This window comes from Clarias gariepinus, chromosome 6 (genome assembly GCF_024256425.1).
Source record: "Clarias gariepinus isolate MV-2021 ecotype Netherlands chromosome 6, CGAR_prim_01v2, whole genome shotgun sequence".
In the NCBI taxonomy this organism is placed as follows: domain Eukaryota; kingdom Metazoa; phylum Chordata; class Actinopteri; order Siluriformes; family Clariidae; genus Clarias; species Clarias gariepinus.
Window position 1 is genome coordinate 10,888,581 of NC_071105.1, and position 20,817 is coordinate 10,909,397.

Here is a 20,817-nt window from a genome sequence, read left to right on the forward strand (position 1 = left end):
TTAGTACTTATGGAAGCTGATTTATAACCTGTATAGCAAGTGTCTTCTATAGCATGCAAAGAACGAGAGTGGAATAACCGACTTCCACAGGTTAAAGAAAGAGAGGGCTGAGTGTCTCATGGGGAGAGAATGACAGCCACAGAGGGACACAGGGATATCTGGGGGAGCAAGAGGCCTTGTCTGTTTATAGCAGAAAGCGAGCTCTGATACTCACAGAACTGTTTGGCAGCAGTGAGGGAATTCCTTCTCCTTCTCCATCTCCTCCTCCTCCTCTTCGTCCTCCTCTCATGGCATTGTTACGGGGCACGGTTTCATGAAAGACCTTCAGCTGAAAACATTCAATCTGCCAAAGCCTGCCAACGATGAACTGCATTTCGAATTAAAAATAGTGACAATGCAAGCTCTTATTTCAGACAGACAGACTTGAGCTCAGTTTGCTGATTGACCTCTGAGTTATCCAGCTTCGAGTTCACCGTCTATCACAGTTGCACTGCTGCTAGTACAAGATTCCGCTAGCTGAAGATTTCGAAAATCCCCACTTTTGTGCACTTACGGTATGTTAGACAGGCTAAGTGGCCAAAATGCTAAATAAGCATTTCTAATACACTGATCAGCCATGACATTATGACAAAACTGGTGACAAGATCATGGCCACCCAAGGCTCAACCATGTCTGCAGGGACCAATGGTTAGTCCGTCCGCTCTGATCCCAGAGAAAAGCTAATAGAGAACAAACAAAGTTAATGACAGAAAGGCAGCAGATCATTCAGTGCACCACATCCTGCCACGTCTGCCACAAGATTGTTGCACTCATTGTCTCTTCCAAATTCTCCAGATCCCCGTCCGACCGAGCATCCATGGAATGTGCCTAAGGAACAACCCCACAACCCACAGCACCCAAGGATCCGCTGCTAGCGTCCCGACGCCAGACACCAAATCACACCCCCAGAGGTCTTGTGGAGTCACGCTGCTCCGCCGGCACAACAGGAACCTACACAATACAGAGCGTAATGTTTTGCGATGTAATGTCAAGGCTGATCGGTGGTCCATGATACAAATTCCTCTGAGCGATTGTGATAATAGACGTGCTAACATATGAAAACACTCCCATTAAAGCAGCTCACTCACTCACTTATCTTCTATACCGCTTTATCCTGTATTCAGGTTCGCGCGGACCTGGAGCCTATCCCAGGAGGCTTAGGGTACGAGGCAGGGTACACCCTGGACAGGGTGCCAACCCATCGCAGGGCACACATACATACCCACACTTACACACCCATTTACACACTACGGGCAATTTGGGAACGTCAATTAACCTTACCTACAGTACATGTCATTGGAATGTGAGAGGAAACCGGAGTACCCGGAGGAAACCCACCAAGCACAGGGAAAAGTCTACTAAAAATAAAAATGATTTATTTGAAAGCCCTTTGCATTTGAAACTTGCTTTCTTGCTTTCAGTAGTTGCATGGATAATTCGACGTCCAAGAAAGTGAAAAATGATCTCGTCGCTAAGAATAACAGATGCATCGCAAGAACTGCTTCTGGCTTTTGCAAGGTTTTGTTAGCGAAATTATCGAATTGGCGAAGCACTGGTATGCATGTGTAACGAGCCTTTGCAATGCAGAGATTTCTAACAAAGAGAATTTCTGCTTATAGGGAAGTACGGGTGCTGCTCTCTGAAAAGACACTAAAGAATGCTTTTAGAGAACCGCCTGCTCTGACTCATCACACAGAAGGAGTGCGTGTGTGTGAGTGTGTGTGTGAGTGTGTGTGTGAGTGTGTGTGTGAGTGTGTGTGTGTGTGTGTGAGTGTGTGTGTGAGTGTGTGTGTGAGTGTGTGTGTGAGTGTGTGTGAGTGTGTGTGAGTGTGTGTGTGAGTGTGTGTGTGAGTGTGTGTGTGAGTGTGTGTGTGAGTGTGTGTGTGAGTGAGTGTGTGAGTGAGTGTGTGAGTGAGTGTGTGTGTGAGTGAGTGTGTGTGTGAGTGAGTGTGTGTGTGAGTGTGTGTGAGTGTGTGTGTGTGAGTGTGTGTGAGTGTGTGTGAACGTGTGTGAACGTGTGTGAACGTGTGTGAGCGTGTGTGAGCGCGTGTGAGCGCGTGTGTGAGTGTGGAGGGGGGGGAAGTTAAACTGTATACACTACATGACAGCTTGGTCTTACACTACCAATGTTTAAGCAAACTTTTCAATATAAAACTTTCTCTAATCACTGCCTTTTGCCTGCTGACATATTCTAAAGGTTATGCATAAGTGCTGTGCAGTGGGAGTCTGACTTCAGGTAGCGGATGAAGATGGAGTGAGTCATCAGAATCCGTGTATATGTTGAAGGGAACATATGACAGGATTTGCTTTTAAGTACAGCTTATTCTTATAATGGAAGGAGAAATAATAATAATCCCCCATCCCCTGCGCAAAGTTCACCACCGGCTTACCTCAGGACATGCAAGTAATCGTGAGGAGTTGTGTGCAAAGTCTGTCTTGCAGTGTAACATTTACTATTTATTTATTAATCATTAGACCTGGACGTGTGTGCGTGTGTGTGTGTTTGTTAGCAGGAGAATCAGTGATGACATTGGGAAGGTATGCGTAGTGCTCTGGTCTGCTACTGGACTGACAATAGAAGTGGTGGGCTTAAAAATCAGAGCCGAACAATACAACATTTGTTCAGGCTCTGTCGTCTGCTTCATGCTCCATAAATACTCTGCAAATGATATTGAAGCCCTTTTTAATATTGCATTCACTTTAATTATATAAGGGGGTGTGTTCTGGGGGTTCTGGAACTGTAATTGCCCTGGTGTAGTCAATAGGCAATTTTCCAAGCTATCAGTAAGAGTTATGAATTCTATTTTTATATTTCACTGCGTAATTTATCAATGTTACATTCAGTTACAAAGGGCGGAAATGTAATGTTAGGTGTTGATGCAGTTTATTTTACTTACCATGTATTAAAAACAGGGGTTGGTACAAGAGAGACTAATACCAAAGAGTCCAAGGTTAAGACACACACATCCCATATTGAGTCCATCGTTCAGTTCCAAGTAAAGTATCGAGTGCAAAGTCAAGCCAGACATGACACAAGTCACATACTGTACTAGCTCATATCCCAGGCCCAGAGCCCCTATTTAAGAAGGACAAATCCTATGTTATGTCCTTAGATCGAGTCCCAGGTTGAGACAAATAAATCCCAAGTCATATTGTTAGTCCGTGTCCTAGGCCATGTACCCGTGATGTACCAACTCATTTACTGAGACAGAACAATCCCAAGTCATATCCTTGGTCCAAGCCTCAAGTCATTTGCCAGGTCATAACTAAAGTCATGTCAGGTTAGATTCAAGTCATATTCAAGATTGAAGCCATTAGGATTTAAGTTTAACTCAGTTTTCAGAGATTTCTTTTAATGCTTATAGTTACAGTTACTATGTATTATCTTTTTTTGGCTTCAAATCATTAGAAGTGTGAAAAGAGTTTTCTGAAAAAGCTACATGACAGTGAAATCAAAACATTTTTCCTTACTTTTGACTAAAATTGTGGCGTATGTCTGTGTTCGAGTAGTGCAAAATGTTAGACTTTTGAACACGTTTGGACTGGATTTGGGCATCTGTCATCACCCCCCTAACTAAGCTTCTTAGATTAAGGCTTCTTCTTAATTTCAAATGTTTGATTGCTGCATACCGTAAATCTTTCATGAGGAGCACGCTGAAAATTCTTGTTATACCAAAAGATCAGAGTGTTATTATTAAGCACTAAACAAGACTGTATTATATTGTTAGCAGTCTTCAAACTCAGTGCAGGTTTACTGAATCCTGGATAGCTGTAAGGACATGGTTTTTACCCTTTTTCTGTTTTGTTTGATGGTTTTATGGACTAAGGCTAATTCAGAAAAAGGTGACCAGCAAATCTTTTTGCCTTGTAATTAAGCTTTGCTTGTAAGTAAATGAGTTTTTTTCCTGCGTCGAGCTTTTTGTTGAAGCAAAAGCACACATGGGTTCGATAACGGCTGTTTCATGCTTAATTATGTCTAATGTGCCTGCTGGATCCTCTCATTTGTCGGCTATTAAAGTTGATGTGACCATAAGGTTGTAATAGCCACTGTAAAAGCTGAATCAGCTTTTCTCATTGTCACAATTTTCCAGGATACTATGTTAGCAAGTACTAATTAGCACTATGCGCTACAGAATGTATGTCAAGGTGGCTAATTAAGTGATTAGCCCCTACGAGTGTCAGAGTACTACTACAACTACTGTAGCCGCGCACTTGTTTTGAAGGTAAAGTTGTGAAACTAGAATCATGCGGGTAGCTAGAAAGCACACAAATCCAGGGCGATTTACACACGAAAGATGATTTTCACATTCACAGTCCATGATACACTCATGAATTTTAAACATTAAAAAATTTTGTACACAGTTGTACATCTGTGAATTGTGTTTTGCGTTTGTGAAACATATGTTATGAATATAGATATATTTATTTTGTGCACGTGAGTTGGGTTTCACGCATGTGAATTGGGATATGCATGTGTGCATCGTGTCTTTTGTGTGAATTATTAATGAGACTATTTTGCTTCCATAGTTTGCACCACTGATACAGTTGTATGGATAAATTCATTCGACCTAGGTTATATATCCCATCATCACTGACTTTAGCAGCGATTTCAAGTATATATTTGAAAGCTTGCTCTTGTAAGACTTAAAATAACTTTCCAGGAGCTTTGCCAAGATGCCCTATGCCAGGTTTTACTAGAGTTGCTTTGGGTTTTTATTAGGAGGAGTCTAAACACCATCAAACCATCCCATAAATCATACCCTGTTAACAGACAATTTATGAAGATCAAGTAGCTATCAAAACAAGTCCAAGAGAATGTTCAGGAAAAATATTAATGAGTGTTTGATTATGAAATCAAATCAAATATCCTAAACTTTGGACATCCCACTAAGGAACTTAAAAAAAAAAAAAAAAACATTATTCAAAATGGAGCTGAGAGATCCACAGCTTAGTCGAGAAAAGCTGTTCACAAGACAACAATTACTGAAAACCAGTTCCCATTTGGGGTTTACCAAATGGCATGTTAAAGACTAGGCAGATGGTGGAAAAAAGTTCTGATCAGAACCTACTTTAAAAAATTTTGGTCCTGTTACAAAGCACTACAGTATGTTTGGCTGCAATCAAATCCCTTTCATCACCCTGAGAACCTGCTGGTACAGTAGGATCATGTTATGGGTATGCTTTTCATCAACAAGGACAAGGAAACTGCTGTTGGTTCAAGGTGACTCTGAAGCATCCAGTCTGGTCTCATCAAGACTTAAGACGTAAGACTGGAACAACGACTTTCCATTCCAAGAGGGCAATGATCTGAAGCTCACTGCCAAAGCTATACTGGCTGGTGGTTCACAAAAATCTTGCCAAAAGGAACAGAATCCAGAAATCCAAAGCTGATAGAGGTAAAGCATTTGCAGCTTTAATTGCTACCAAATATTGAGGGGTTTAATCTTTTTTTTTAATTATTATTAAACATACGGCAATAATAATAGCTAGCACAGTCAAATATAGTTTAAAGTAGTTTGTCAATCACATGGAAAGCCCCTAATTAAGTTTATTCATCTGATAAAAGCTGATCAGTTATGTAAGGAAAGACTATATGGACAAATTTTGTGAATATAATACAGTGGGCTCATATTCCAAAACACTCGTAAATCAAAGCAAATGTTCTTGTAAGAAATAATAGAAACTTGAATTATTCGTTCTACAGCCCCAAAAATTAACACATAAAAATAATTAATACAAAATATAAATAAAAAAAAAATAAAACTTAACCTGCACTTTACCCTTAAAAAAGTAAAAATAAATTCTGACAGATAAGTGTTTCCGTTTTTTCACGCAGACGCTGTGTGTATGTGTGTGTTTGTGTATGTGTGTGAATCTAAAGTAAGAGGAGAGGAGGAATCAGTCCCTCCCGTCTTCCCCTTCTCATCTTACACAGTAAACCTTTCTCCTCTAATTGAATTTCACACAAACACACACACACATTAACAGAAAGAAGGTTTTGTCTGAAAAATTAGCAAGGAACATCGCTAATGACACTTGTGTGAGCGCATACAAACGGAATCACTGCTGTAAAGTAAAACAAGGCAACAAATGAACTTGCAGTTTACCTTTGAAAAGAATAGCAACCGAGCAGTGTTTCTGTGTAGAGCAGTGTTTGTGTGTGTGTGTGTGTGTGTGTGTGTGTGTGTTTGTGTGTGAAGCCGAGTGCGGGTGGGGGGGTGTAAAGGCGAGAGTGTGTGTGTGGAGGGGAACAGTGTCGAATTGCGTGTGCGCGCACACATAACGACAGAGAGGGAAAAAAATAGATCTTTAACTCTCTAATGAGACTTTCTTTTGCTTTACACAGGCGCACACACGTGTGTTATAAGAAACTACACACGCACTGTACACACACATGCTTAAAAACACAATAAAATATGTTTTACACACACAGTGTTATAGTAAACAGTACACATATGCACGGATGTTGATTATGCTAGTAAGAGACACGCACTAAGACCCAGCAGGAGAGACGATTACCCACAATTCCGCAGCGCAAGAGAGAGAAAAACCATGTGACGCTCGGCGTCAAAACAAGAAGCGCATGCGTGATACATGATACTCGGTACTTGTAAACCAAGACTTGCTCGTTTTTCAAGTTCAAATTTATTTAAAATTTTTGCCCGTCTTGCTGGAAACATTCGCAAACCACGTTACTCACAATCCGAGTTTCCACTGTACTCATCCTGGCTTTGGGGCTTGAGACTTAACCATTCTCAGGCCTCTTAGTTCCAGTGAAGGGAAGTAATGCACAGCCGTTATATACAACTGCGTGCTTTAGATTTTGTGTTAACTGTTAACAGGTGAAGACCCTCACATACAGTGTGATGGCTAAGTGTCCACAAACCTTCAGCCATGTAGGGTAGGATTGGGTATAGCTCTGAGCCAGGCCTGGTCATTGAAGGGCAGAGCCATTAGTCCATGTTCCTGACAGTGCTTCACTGCTCTCTACCCGTTAGCGTCCTTTATCTTGCTGAGAGTAACAGAGTGGAGATAGCAGCTAACTGCAAATCCCTAAGGGCTGAGAAGTGCACCATCAAAGCCCACATGATGTCACTTCACGCCTTAGCACTTGTTCCATGTGCTGTCATTTGATGTACCCAATTAGTAAATGACTGATGTACAACACGGGCATTAATTGGCTCGGGAGTGTACGTGCCAGTTTTCTCAGTCTTGTCGGACTGTTTATCACCATACAAAAGCTCGGTGGCAGATTTGTAACACAGCTTGACGATACAGAAATCTGACAGTTACAGGCAGTGAAGGAACTCACAGAGGCTATATACTGTACATTTAAAATCGCACTGAAATATAGAAGTGGTAGTTGAATCTATGTTCAATGTTGGTGGTTCTTTGAAACATGGCAGAAACGAAATACCGTCGAACACTTCATTATCATTACGGTGCATAAAAAGGCATCGGCACAAGCGCTTAACACGTGCCAGTTCACATGCAAAAGCAAGATGAGGATGACGAAGCTGATGAAGATTGATGAGAGAACAGATCCATTAGTGATGCAGGGGTCTTTTTGTCTACTTGAAGTCAGAGAGGGGCTTTTTGCCAAAATGTGTGGGAGCTGCAGGCGGATCTCGACAACCACTAGAGCCAGATGAGTGATGCTGGGAAAGCAGGAGGAGATCATCATTAATTGATGCAGTGGCAAGTGTGGGCGGCTGCGCATGCACATATACATACATACACACACATGTGTGCACCCACATTCAGGCAGGACGATGTAGGCCAGCGTGTACAATTATGTCTGCTAAAGAGTGTAGTCAAACACTTGAATTCACAGAGATTATGAGCATGTTTGTCATAGTGCTTCTGCTATTTTTAGTCAGGGTTCGATGCGTGTTAAAGACATGGATTTGGAACCTGACGTGTTACCTGTGTGTTTTTCTCAGTGGCGTTAATGTGTGTTAAAATCCTTATGACCTTTTTCCCGGATTGTCTTTTTCGTCCATTTCATTGTTACACGTGCCAGCCAATTTAGTTATAAATGTTTATCATGTCAAAATAAAGTCAATATTTGGAGTGAAAACTCATTGCTTAAAATCAGAAGCTTTAGACACAGATTTGTGCAGTTTTATAAGAAAACAGCTGTTAGGTTTTACTGAGCTTGCTGGAGAATATATGTTCTTCTGGTAACTTTGTCACACTCGCTTCTTTCTGTTTTTATGCAAATCCCAGGAGCGTACATTAGGTTTTTTGTTTCCATCTGAAAACTGGTCAGTCTTGTACTATATTTTTCTTTACAGCCATGCATATATTCTCCTGTAATGTTATTTATTTATTAATTTTTAAGTTATATATGGAAATACTGAATGATTTCGTGCATAATTATGCAGACATGATAAACATATATAACAATATTGGTACAGCTTATAATATGATGTATAATAAGACTTTTGCACACTACTGTTAATGTAAAAAAAATAATAAAGTTGGGCTCTAATGAGCAGCAAGTTAGTAGAGCTGTGAATCGTAGGTTGACTGTTGATTTGTTTCAAATCGTATTTTGGGCATTGCAATCTTTTTATTCGATTCGTTTCTATAGGCGGCACGGTGGTGTAGTGGTTAGCACTGTTGCCTTGCACCTCCAGGCTCCAGGTTCGATTCTCGGCCAGGCTTGATTCCCGTCTCTGTGTACATGAAGTTTGCATGTTCTCCCCATGCTTGGTAGGTTTCCTCCGGGTACTCTAGTTTCCTCCCACAGTCTAAGGATATGCAGATTAGGCTAATGTATGTTCTCAAATTGCCTATAGAGTGTGTATGTGTGTGCCCAGCGATGGATTGGCACCCTGTCCAGGGTGTTCCCTGCCCTGTCGTGCCCCTAAGTCCCCTGGGATAGGCTCCAGGCCTCCGCGGCCCTGAATGCAGGATAAAGCAGTATAATCGATGAGTGAGTGAGTGAGAATTCGCAGTGCTTATGTACTGTATATTGTCAGCTACGATACTTACAGGTTTTAAAATATTAAAAACTACTAAAAGTATCTAATATGCAGTGAAAAGTCTTTGTAACATTTTTTTTTGTCATGTCTCATATAAAGCGATAATTTTTTTTTTTCCCTGCTGAGCTTTTGCGCCACGCTCGAGTACAGAAATTAGAAATTAGAATACGTGAAGAAAAAAAAATGCAGATTATGGAAGCATTTTTTTACGGAGACTGTAAGATATTTTTGGGGGTGGCAAGACTGTTATGCAAAGCGACTTACATTTATCTCATTAACACAGTTTATGACTTTGAACAGTTGGAGCCTTGCTCAAGGGCCCACGCTGCCAGTGCTGGGGTTTGAATCAGTAGTCCAACATTTTAATCATTTAGCTACCACTATCTTTTAGAAAATTGACCTAAATAGTTAAAAATCACTTAGCATTACATGCGCATGGCAACACCGCTTTCAGATGCCACTCTCAATGTTACCGTCTGCACGCTTCCTCCAGACAGTGAATGAGGAGCGAAAAAGATCTTGGTGCATCTGTGACAGCGTGCGACTTCTGTTTATAGTGCATATTTTGCGAATGTCTCCAATAACTGAACATACTAAATGGGCATTGAACCACATCAGCGGAGTTTTTCGTCCCTATTCCAGGACTCAAATTGTGAAAGAGTGGTGCTGGGTGCATGAGGAATTATTTTTACACGCGAACTGGCCACATCATTGTGTGCTGTAATCAAAGCTAAAGATGACTAAATGAATATCAGTGTGTGACTTTTTTGGGCAGCCAGCGTATATGCTCCAGTGTTCTGCTCAGATTTGCTTGTAAATGTAATAAAAAGTATATGACGAGCTAGTAAGGCAAGTGACTCTTATAATGGATTTATCTTCTTCTAATCAAGTTAGTAATGTAGCACATAATGTTTGGTGGATGTGTGTGGTGTAGCCAGAGGCAGCATTTGGAATGATGTTCTTGTTGCATCACTGTGAACTGAATGAGGTTCTTAATTTTTTTTTTTACCTATCCTTGTGGTTGTGGTCTTTACAAGGCACCTAAAAAATAAATAAATAAATAAATAGCCTGGGCTCAGCTTGTCCATTTTTGAAGATAAAGCCCGGTGGATGAAAGACTAAGCTCTTTCATGTGAAGTCAAATGCTTCTCTTGTGTGTTTTAAATTTGCATCATACCTTTTTGGGTTAACTAACATGCTACTGTATGTTGCAGCTGACTCTCAGTCTCGAAAAGTGTGTTTCGACATTTCTATTTCGAAATTTGTGTGTGTTGTTTGTGCTCTATTAGAAACCATGGCCTGAAGATTCTCTCATTATTATCCTGCCATCCAGCAGCAGGTGAAGGATTGTTTCTTCTTTCCTAGCGACAGTGACCGCAGGGGGAGGACACTCGATCAAATCTCAACCCAGAAGAACCAAAACTCATTGGTCACCCTCTTGCCATCTGGTAATGACACTCGGCCTCATCGCAGCCTAACGAGGCATAATGAGCCACAGCGTTGGGGCAGATCGTGTGATATGCGCTCTGCCACAGCTCCAGTTGGCAGCGGTGACTCAAAATCAGCATGTTTTGCATGCACTGACGGCACAGTCAGCAGTAATGACGTCTAACAGCCATTAACGAGGACAGCAAGAGGCATCTGCGTTATTCCTCAGATCCATTAGGGAGAGGGAATGCGAAATCTGCATGCCTTACATGCCGTGATCTTTCCCGCTCTGGCTAAATCAGCGCTGATGAGCTGTAATGAGCTCTATTGTTCCTAGTGTCAGAACAGCCCATTCGTATGTCAGCGAAAGGTGGGGAGCGTGAACGGATAGTGCCATGATACACGCTGAGAGGACTCCTGAAATCTTAACAAGCTAATTGAATACAGCTCAGCAAACCAAACATTAGGCAATGAAGAATGCATACAGCGCAGACCTCGCGCATAACAGCTAAGAACCGTGACACGCACAGTACCATCAGGAACCGCATTCGTCTTCGGAGACCGACCGGAAAGAGAAACGTTCGCCACAAAAAGATTCACGCTAATGTATCCTTGATGAATTGCTATAGCGATCTCATGGCAGAAGAATTACAGGCTTTAAGGCACTTCAATAAAGTTTCCTCCTCCCCCTGCTTGCTGAAGCAGAAAGTAAGAATTGTCGTACTTATAGACAAAGCCTATAATCTAGTCTCTTTTTTGTGATTTTAAAATGGCCGTCGCGAGCCTGTCACTAGCAAATTGCTGTGAATTATAAGATTATTGTATAAGCTTTTGGGAGAGGCTTTGTTGTAGACTTTCTTTGTAATAATAATAATCTTAACAAAAAAAAAAAAAAAAATTATTCCGTCAAGCTACATTTATTGTCATCCACTCAGATGTCTGAGCATATTGTTGCCAGAAGATACAGAGCCTTCAGGAAGAGGCTCCAAGCGAAAGATGAGGGGAAGGATAATAGGATGATTTAAGAAAATATTGAAGAAAGTATAATCGCTGAGATGCGTATGCGAAACGCAGCGCTTATCTTCATAGGACCTCGTCACGGATCTAAAGTAGTTCTCTTTATCGTTAGTTCCATGTTGGTTTTAAGAAGTTCTGCATTTTTGAGCTGAAGAAGATTGTTCATGTCCACATCCAGCAGCCTTCAAAGAACGAAGACAACCCTTTGTTTAGGAATTTCCAAGTACTACGCGAGCACCAGAGTAATCATTATTGCCTCAGCGCAGCTGTCAGCCGGTAATTGTAGCTGTGTTTTCCCCAACTGAATATTCTACTTGTTTTGTGTTTTGTGCCAAGGATTTGGAAAAGGAAGTAGCTGGAATCACCAAACATACAATAACGAAAATGCTTACCCCTCATTTATACCGGACACGTGACATTCAGTAAGCAGCGTGTCATAACCTCAGGCGATCCACACTACCCATGCCTCAGCTGCTTTTCTGAATGACCTACTCGGCACACTGAGCAACTCCAGCATTCAGAGGTCACTTGAATTTACATTTCCAGGCATTGTGATTTTTTTTCAAACAGAAACTGTATGTCCAAAAAGTTTGTGCGCATCAGGCTGTCGCAGTCACGTGTACTTTATGAACATCCCATTCCAGAATTCCAGTTACGATAACTCTATTCACTAGGTTTTGGTGCATAACTGGGGAGATTGGTGATCATTCAGCCGTAACAGTTTAATGATGCACTGATGTCAGGAGAGGAGACCTTTCAGTTCATCCCAAAGTTGTTCAGTAGTATTGAGGTCAGTTCAGGTTCTGTGCAGGACGCTCAAGTTCTTTCGGTCCAACCTCCAAGCTATATCTCACCACGTTCTTTCTGGTCCTCCAGCAATGCTCGACTAGTCCCACCACATCTCTCAGGGATCAACTACGATGTGCGTCTAGTGTGTTTTTCGTTGTAGCTCCTAGGTGGTGGAATTAACTTCCCCTAGATGTCCGTACAGCCGAGTAACTGCCAACGGTTAAAGACCTATCCGTTTCTTAGGTGTTAGAAACTGTTGGAAAAAACATTCCCAACAGTTGATGGTACTCCGAGTTAGTAACCTAGTAAACCAGTGTAAGGATATTTAAAGATGAAGACTTCAAAGCAATTACGGATAAGAACATCCGCCAATTCTGTAAATGTAAGCCATTTCTTTACAGAACTTGATTTGTCCACAGCGTCACGTTGTAATGTTACAGCATGCTTAGACATTCTATACCATTTTGTGCATTCAACTTTTGAAGCAAAAACTGAACAATTTTATCTCTTCGGGTAACCATGCCCCCTCTCAACAACATCAAGTCATATTTTTTAATTACTAATTTTACTGCAGTTTTACAGTTGCTCATTACATCCCCAGTTTCCTTTATAAACAGCTTTGTAAGGAATATCACTATGCAGGATTATTTAATTGAATATAAGAACAGCATGAGAAGATCTGCTCTATATTCCGCCATAGTAGGTGTTTTTTTTTTTTTGTCTGTAAGTAGCCATTAATTCAAAAGACAGTGAGTAAAGTAAGGAACTTACGATGCTGCCATGTTTGTTTGCTTTTACGCTTTCATTACCAAGCCTGATTTGCACATAGCAATCTGCCAGCTCTAATTACAAAAGCTTACACCGAAAATCATGACACATGACAGCAGGACGGTGAATTTTTGTTTAATTCGGCAGTGTAAAATGACCGTTGTAGCATACAAACACTATACAAGTACAGGTTGCTTAATCATGACACGTTTGTGATTTTAAAAAAATTGTTTAGTATATAAAAGTGTGTTTTTATGATTTTACTGAATGTTTATGGAGTTTTCACTTCACTCACAAACACCAGTAAAAAAATAATCAAATATTAAAGAAGCAAAAAACAAGGCGTTTCTCTGACATCGCAGAGCTGGATTCAAGTGCTTGTTAAAATGGAATTTAGCGACATCTTGGAGTTAGACATCCGGTGTCAAAAGTCTGTAAGAGATAAAGCGAGATTAAAAATTTAAAGCGGCCCCAGTGGCAAACCCTGGGGTGAACATTTTCCTGACATTTACAATGCCAGCTGTTTTTCTTTTCTTTTCGAACACTTGTTTGTTGTCAGTGTTGTATTGTGTTATTTCATGCTTTGTGAGTTAATATTTGATAATGATACTTTTCATAACTGACTGAGGTGGTTGTATATTATTTTTGTATACTTTACATAATCCTTCTTATGTCATTGAGTAATTATTCTTGTTCAGCGTCTTTGCATTTGACTTTCATCTGCTGGTCTTTTTTCTATGTATATTGATGTGTATCTGTGTTTGTGTGTGTCCTGCCAGCTTTTGTAACACTGCTAAATGGCGACCAGGCTCAGGACGCCATCCGTACACTGCACCAGACGTCGGTGCGTGGCCGCGACATCAGAGTCCAGCTGCAGCCCACCGACTCGCTGCTGTGCGTCACCAACCTGCCTCACACGTTCACGGGCACACAGTTCCAGGAACTGGTGCGCTCCTATGGCAACATCGAGCGCTGCTTCCTCGTCTACAGCGAGCTAACAGGCCACTCCAAGGGCTACGGCTTTGTGGAGTACATGAAGAAGGACTCGGCCTCCAGGGCTCGCTCAGAGCTTCTAGGCAAAGTGCAGGGTGACCGCTCGCTCATGGTGCAGTGGAGTGACGTCAACCAGCTCAGCACGGCCCAGCACATCCACTCCAAGTGCCTGTGTGTGGAGCGGCTGCCCGTGGACTTTGACAGCTCCGAAGAGCTAGCGCACATCTTTTCTGAGCGCTACAAACCCGTCTTCTGCCAGGTGAGCCACAGAGAAAGGAGCGAGTGAGGTTTAGAAACGTACACGCACCCATGGTTATGCAATAAATGACTTTCCCACCTGCCTGTGGAGAGAGAAGTTGATAATTGTACTCGCTGTAATAGAGGGAAGAAACTCCATGCTGGGTAAAATTACCAACCTTGTATGGGTTCTTGCTGCAATTTACCATTTGTGATAGAGCGAATAGCATGTCTCTTCTCCCTCCTAAGTGTGTGTGTATGAGTGTATGTCACACTTCTCTTGCTCGAACAGTGTTATGCAGATTCTGATTGTCGAACAAAATTCAAACGTAACTCCGATTGTGAGTTCTCGTTGGTGTTAATACAGCTGTTGTTCTCGACGCTGCCGGTCCCTGCAAATCAATACTTCATCCGCAATCTGAGTGGATCATATGATGCCGGATCATGTTTCTTCAGCCTCCATCCTAATCAAAACCTTTTAAAACCCAGAGGCTAGGACTGATCTTAGCCTTCCTGCCTTTTTTTTTTTTTCTAAGCGCACTAATCGATACTGACACCCTCACAAAGACAGAAGCCCGAGAGCTACACCCACACTCTCGTCATATTCAGAAGTGTTGGAGGTGGATGGAGATCAGAAGGCTTTGACCGTTCCTCTCTGAGTCACTCAACGCTTTTAGGCTTCAGCTTCACTTTGGACAACTCAATTATGCAGCAGCTCTCTGATGGTTGGCTGAATTCATTTTATTCCCACATAAGCTTGCTGAGTCTAGACCTGACCAACTGAAGCCACCCCAGATCATAACCCTGCTTCCAGAGGCTTGTACAATGCATGATGGGTACATCCCCTGTCCCTCTGGAATGGGGCCAATCTGGACTCCTCTGAGCACATGTCTTTTTTTTTTTTACCTTCGCTCCAATGTCCCATTTTAGTTTTGTTTCCTAGAAAATTGAAAACTTTTTCTGATTAGTCTCACTAACTATTTAGTCCCAATCCTGTAAGTTCTCATCAAATTGTGTGTATGGAAATGCTCTAACTTTCACTATTAAACATAGCTATGGCTTTTACTGTCAATTTTCCACCATGCAACTTCATCAAGTGTTTAAGTGATCTCCAATCATGATTTTTCCTGACCACATTTCTTTCAGACAGTTGACGGCCTTTTCTATCCTTCCAGGTGGTGATAATGTGTTGAATGTGGTAACCCAGTTTCAGTCATTTCAAATCTCTCTAGTTGTTTTCTTTGCTTGCCGCAGCCCAATAGCTTGGCGACTTTTTTTTTTTTTTTTGCCCAGGCAGTGTATATACAACGTGAATTGACATGAAAAAAAAAGGTGTAAAGGTGAGTTATTATGCAAAACTCACTTTTAGTTTAGTTTTTCCATTTTAATTAGTCAAACATTTCCTGCTTTATATCTGCTTTCCATTTTTATATTGGCGAGGGTTTTAACAAACCAACTAGACCCCCCCCAATGTGACATAATATAAGAAGAGCGCTCAGCTCTAAACAGGAGATTGAGGTATGAAAAAATGCATTATCTAAGAATTATTTCATCTGAATGATTAACACACATGCTTTAAAGAACCCCTGAAACCAGTGTAAAGTTCTTAATGAAATAATAAAACATGGGACCTTTAACGTAAAAAAAAACCTAGAACATCACAGTGAAGGTTGGTCACTTAATGTGAACTAGTAGCGATGTTTCATTCCTGATGTGAGCACCAGGGGTTCATGTTCGTATCTGAATAATTACATTTATCATCCCGATGATGTATGTGTGTGTGTATATATACAGTATATATACATTATTTTATTTTTTTCTCGCTTCCTGTACAGCGTGTGGGTGTGTGAGTTGTCCTTTCAAGCCACTCACACAGTCTCTCTAGCTGTCTAGTGCTTTTCAGCGTCTGAGGTGTTTGCTCGAACGCATCAGCATTGTTCCAAAGTAGAGAAAATGAGAGAGGTCGCCTCCACACGGAAGATTCCAGACATTAGGGCTGTCTCAAACGACGCTGCGGCACGGTGAATATGGATGCGTAGGCCCACGCACACTGAGATATTAGCCAGTAATTTGCATAATTGTGAGTGCTTCATAGTTTCTGTTCGTCATCCTGTTTCAGGCTGAGATTATGGTTGGAAGCCTTTTTGATTATCTGTGTTCCTTTTTTCTTTATTTTTTTTTTACTGGTTAAAGTTAATATAATATTCCTTATACATCTTAATGATGTATAATAATAATAACAATAATAATAATAATAATAATAATAATAATAATAAATAGCAGGGCAAAAAGACCCCACACAAATACTAAAGCAAGGAATTCATTGCATTTTAGTTTTTTACGTTTTGCACTCTTTAACTGCGTTTTGTGTATTTTATAGTCAAAGAGGCACAAGTAAGGCTTTAGAGAAGACATTTTTCCTTTTTACTTGAGACTCCAAAAGCTTCTGATGATGCCCCAGATTTTTCCAGGTTCACAAAGGGGCATTTTCACATCAGAGCCCCGACTTCGTGGTTTCTGAGAACACTTGACCCAAAAGTCTGCTTCATTTTGATCAGTGATTACGATCATTATCGTTCCGTGCTCGGGAACCATGCCCGCCACTGTCTCACAACAACAATACAGCGCAGTCTGGCACTGGGATCAGCCCAATCTCATCCTCTGACCTGACCTAAGTAGGAAGGCATGCGAGAGCGCCGCTTTTGACATGTTTTTAGAAATATCAATAGTATTAGGCATAGTGTGAAGGTTAACTTCTTTGTTTACTTGTCGTGTGTTTAATGTCGGCTCACAACCCAAGTAGGTGCACACTGCCACCTGCTGGATCGCAGAGTGTATATGCGCGAGCGTACCTGAGAACGGAGAGCAAAAATAATGTGGCGGTGGGTTCAGTACAAATCAATCGTGTCTAAGGTGAAGTAACATTAAGGACTTCTCTAACCTTTGATGTTTAGTAAGTGAACTATGGTAAGAGGTTTATTTTTTTCTTTCATTTAATTAAGCAAGATGCAAGAAGATGGCAGAAGCAAAGCGTAGAGTTTGCATGTTCTCCTCGTGCTTGGTGGGTTTCCCTAGCATACTCCAAATAAATAAATAAATAGTGTTCTCAAATCGACTGTAGTGTGTGATTGACAATCGGGCGTTGAGCTGGCAACCCAACCCCTTAAATAACTGCCACAGTAACGACAGATGCATCTTCATGATGGAGAGTGTCCGTTGCTCGATGTGCCTGATGATGGCACACGGACGGACCAAAAAAAATTTTTTTAAAAGGACACAATCCAGCTGTGTGACACACTGTCACTCCCAGAATTTGTGCTCTGTACGTGAAAAGATCCTCACACACTGAGCCGACTTCAGGCTAAAGTTTTTGCTTCACTCTTGGCACTAAGTGACCCTTGTTGGATGCCAGCGTGAGAGCTGACTGAGCATCTTAAATCAACGTTAGAGACCAGAAGGAGAATGAGTTCTCTGATTTGCTGTTCATTCAGAAGACATCAGCAAATCAGTGCAGGACAAGAGCAATGTAAAAAAAGCTAAGCAGGCAGCGATTCTCTTACAAGAGCACATCTCATTTTTCCTCTTCTTATCTGCTTTTCAGCTTAAGATCAGCAAGGAGTCTTGCTTATTTGCTATGACATAATTTTTTTCGGTGAAATAGCAGATCAGAGCATTTACACGGATTCCAAGTAACAGAAAAAGGCAAGTTTTTTACGAATAATTCAGCAACACAGAGACCCAGTGGCAGCTCCTAGAGTGCATGGCACCCTGGGTAAAATCCCCTTCAGCACCCTTCCAGGAAGAAGAAAAAAGCACTCTTCTGCTCTAACATGGCGTTCAGACACTTGGAACAACATAAATAACTAACTATACTATTTATACAGTAACTATATAAATATAAAAACAAGTCATTATGTATAATTTATCGTTTTTTCAGAATAAGAACCAAATAAACCATGTGACCTCTGTGACTATTTCTAGCCATAGGGATCGCAGAAGAATCAATATATCTGAAAGGGTACAAATATATCAGATGTTTTTTTATTCCCTTAGGACAGAGTCAGAACAGAGTCAGTACAGTCACTGGAAACTTCCACAGCCATAGCTGATGAAGTAGGAAAGCATGCGAGATTGTTGCTCTTTAAATTTTTTCCAAAATATCAATAATATTAGGCATAGCGGTGGCACGGTGGCTTAGTGGTTAACACTGTCTACTTGCATCTCCAGGGTCCGTGGAGTTTGCATGTTCTCCACGTGCTTGGTGGGTTTACTCCAGGTACTCCGGTTTCCTCCCACAGTCCAAAGACATGCAGATTAGACTAATTGGCGTTCCGAAATTGACTGTAGTGTGTGAATAAGTTGTAAAAACAGTTGTAAAAATGGGAATAAATACATTGGTCACCACTGTCCTCAATGTTCCGTAGTTGGACTACAGAGGTTGATGGATGGATGAATGGATGGATGGATTAGGATAGCGATTAACTTCCTTATTCTGTTCTTTCTTTGATGGCGGCTTGCAAACAATTAGATGCAGACTGTAACCTGCTGTATCTGTGGGTAAAAATACCCAAGTGGGCGAGTGAGGAGGGGGCGCAATCGTCGCTGGGCATGGTACACGTCATTTGTGCCGAATGTGAAAGTACCCTAAATGGCCAAAAAAAAAAAATCTCTGACTTTTTATCACTCCTTGGCCGTCCAAATCCCTGCGTCCTCTACATCAAATGTTATTGATAGTCGACTAGTGAAAGTTCCCAGGTACAGTCATTCCAGCTGGTCACTATTCAGTTATTATGGTTCATTTGGTTACTTTATGAAAAGGATTAGATTTTGGATATTAAAGGAAAATAAATTTTATTCTATTTATAGATCTTAAATCTTTTGTTTTCCATAGGATTTGTGACTTCCTGGAGTCCTGTAGCAACATAGGTTAACGTTTTCCCCCCATTACACACCACCCAAAATCCCCCCCCCCCCCATCTCGTACCTCCCCCAGGCTGATAAACCCGCTCATTAATTGATTGCTAGAAAGCAGATATTAAAATGTTTTACTTTTGTTTCCTTTTTTCAACCTTGCTGTGCCACCCTGGGCAAGACTGTATATCACCCTGGAAATCCTTAAATCTGTGTTTGCATGGGTCAGCATTGGCATAAGCATTATCTGTACAGTCTGAAACATCTTGCTGATGAGAGAGATCAGTGGCGAATGACCAGACTAGTTTGAGACAGGATGTCTGTAGTAACACAAATAATCACTCTTTATAACTGTGGTGAGCAGAAAAGCATCTCATCGAACCTTAAGGTGGATGGGTTACAACAGCGGAACGATGCACAGGTTTCACTCCTGTCTGCCAAGAACAAGAAACTAAAGCTACCATGAGTACAGATTTACCAGAACAAGACGGTGTAGAAGATTAGAAAAAACAAATCCGCTCTTGAAGTCTCTAACTGCCCAGTTTTGGGTGAGTCTGTGCTCATCCTAACCTCAGATTCTTGTTCTTGGCAGACAGAAGTGAAACCTGATGTGTTCCTCTGTCGTTGTAGGGTATCCGCCTCAAGGTTTGATGAGATGCTTTTCTGCACCACAGATGTAATGAGAATGAATATATCCTTCCAAGCAGCTCAATCCAATCTGTTGTTTTTTTCATGCTTAGCAACAGAGACGACACTTCATTCTGATATTTGATGTGAACATTAAGTGAAGTTCTTGACCTGCATCTGCATGATTCTGTGTGCTGTGCTACATAATTGGATGTGGATAGTGATGGAGAAAAAAAATTCTTTCAGTTATTAATCACGATTATTATCACAGTTATTAAACCCAAACTGACTCCAACATTGATTTAAAAAAAAAAAAAAAAAAACACTACTTTTACGTTTATAATAGAAGTGAACCAGCCGCTCGGTTTTCAGTTTGATTGACCGATCAGCCTCAGATATAAAGGATTCTTTAGAAGTGAAGCTTTGTTTAGTAATATTAATTATAGCGGATGACAGAGTTACGTGCTGCTTAGTAAAAATTTAAGCTTTATTGCTATATTTAATTTGAAATTAAATGTTAAAATCCTGTATTGGTGTAAAATGTAATGTTAAATCTGAATATTTTAAAAATCCTTATAGAATTGCACTACCTTTGGTAAGTAGCTAGAGGTGACCGATGACTTAATAAATGTGGAGGTCTATAGGCATTCCTGTGGAATAGGAAATAAAGACCTTCCTGAACTGAAATATGTTTTTTTTTTTTGCATGTACAGTATCTCAACCCGGCAGTAAAATTATAGCCTTTTTTATTCTACTTTAGTAAGATGGAAAAATCGGATTGAAACATTTCATCCCGTGCGCTTCTGATTACAAACTGAACTGAACTGACCTGATGAGGCTTCTATCTGTTTCTTTCTGTGCCAGGAAGCTACTGTATACAACAGCTTGATCAGAAGGTGACACTGACTCGGTGAGGAAAACGTATTTATCTAGCAAGGATTCAGACATCTTATTCAGGCTTTTTTTTTTATCGTTGTGCTCATTGAGAACCATTTATCTCTTTCCCATTATATGGTTA

The 20,817-nt window shown here is 40.9% G+C and overlaps 1 protein-coding gene across 1 annotated transcript in view; it reads left to right on the forward strand.

Annotated features, from left to right (window-relative positions):
• Positions 1-20,817, forward strand: part of raver2 (ribonucleoprotein, PTB-binding 2) — a 92,022-nt gene that overhangs the window by 19,746 nt on the left and 51,459 nt on the right. The window contains exon 3 of the mRNA XM_053499086.1: positions 13,811-14,283. Coding sequence (XP_053355061.1) covers positions 13,811-14,283 — 473 coding nt within the window. The remainder of the gene's footprint in view (positions 1-13,810; positions 14,284-20,817) is intronic.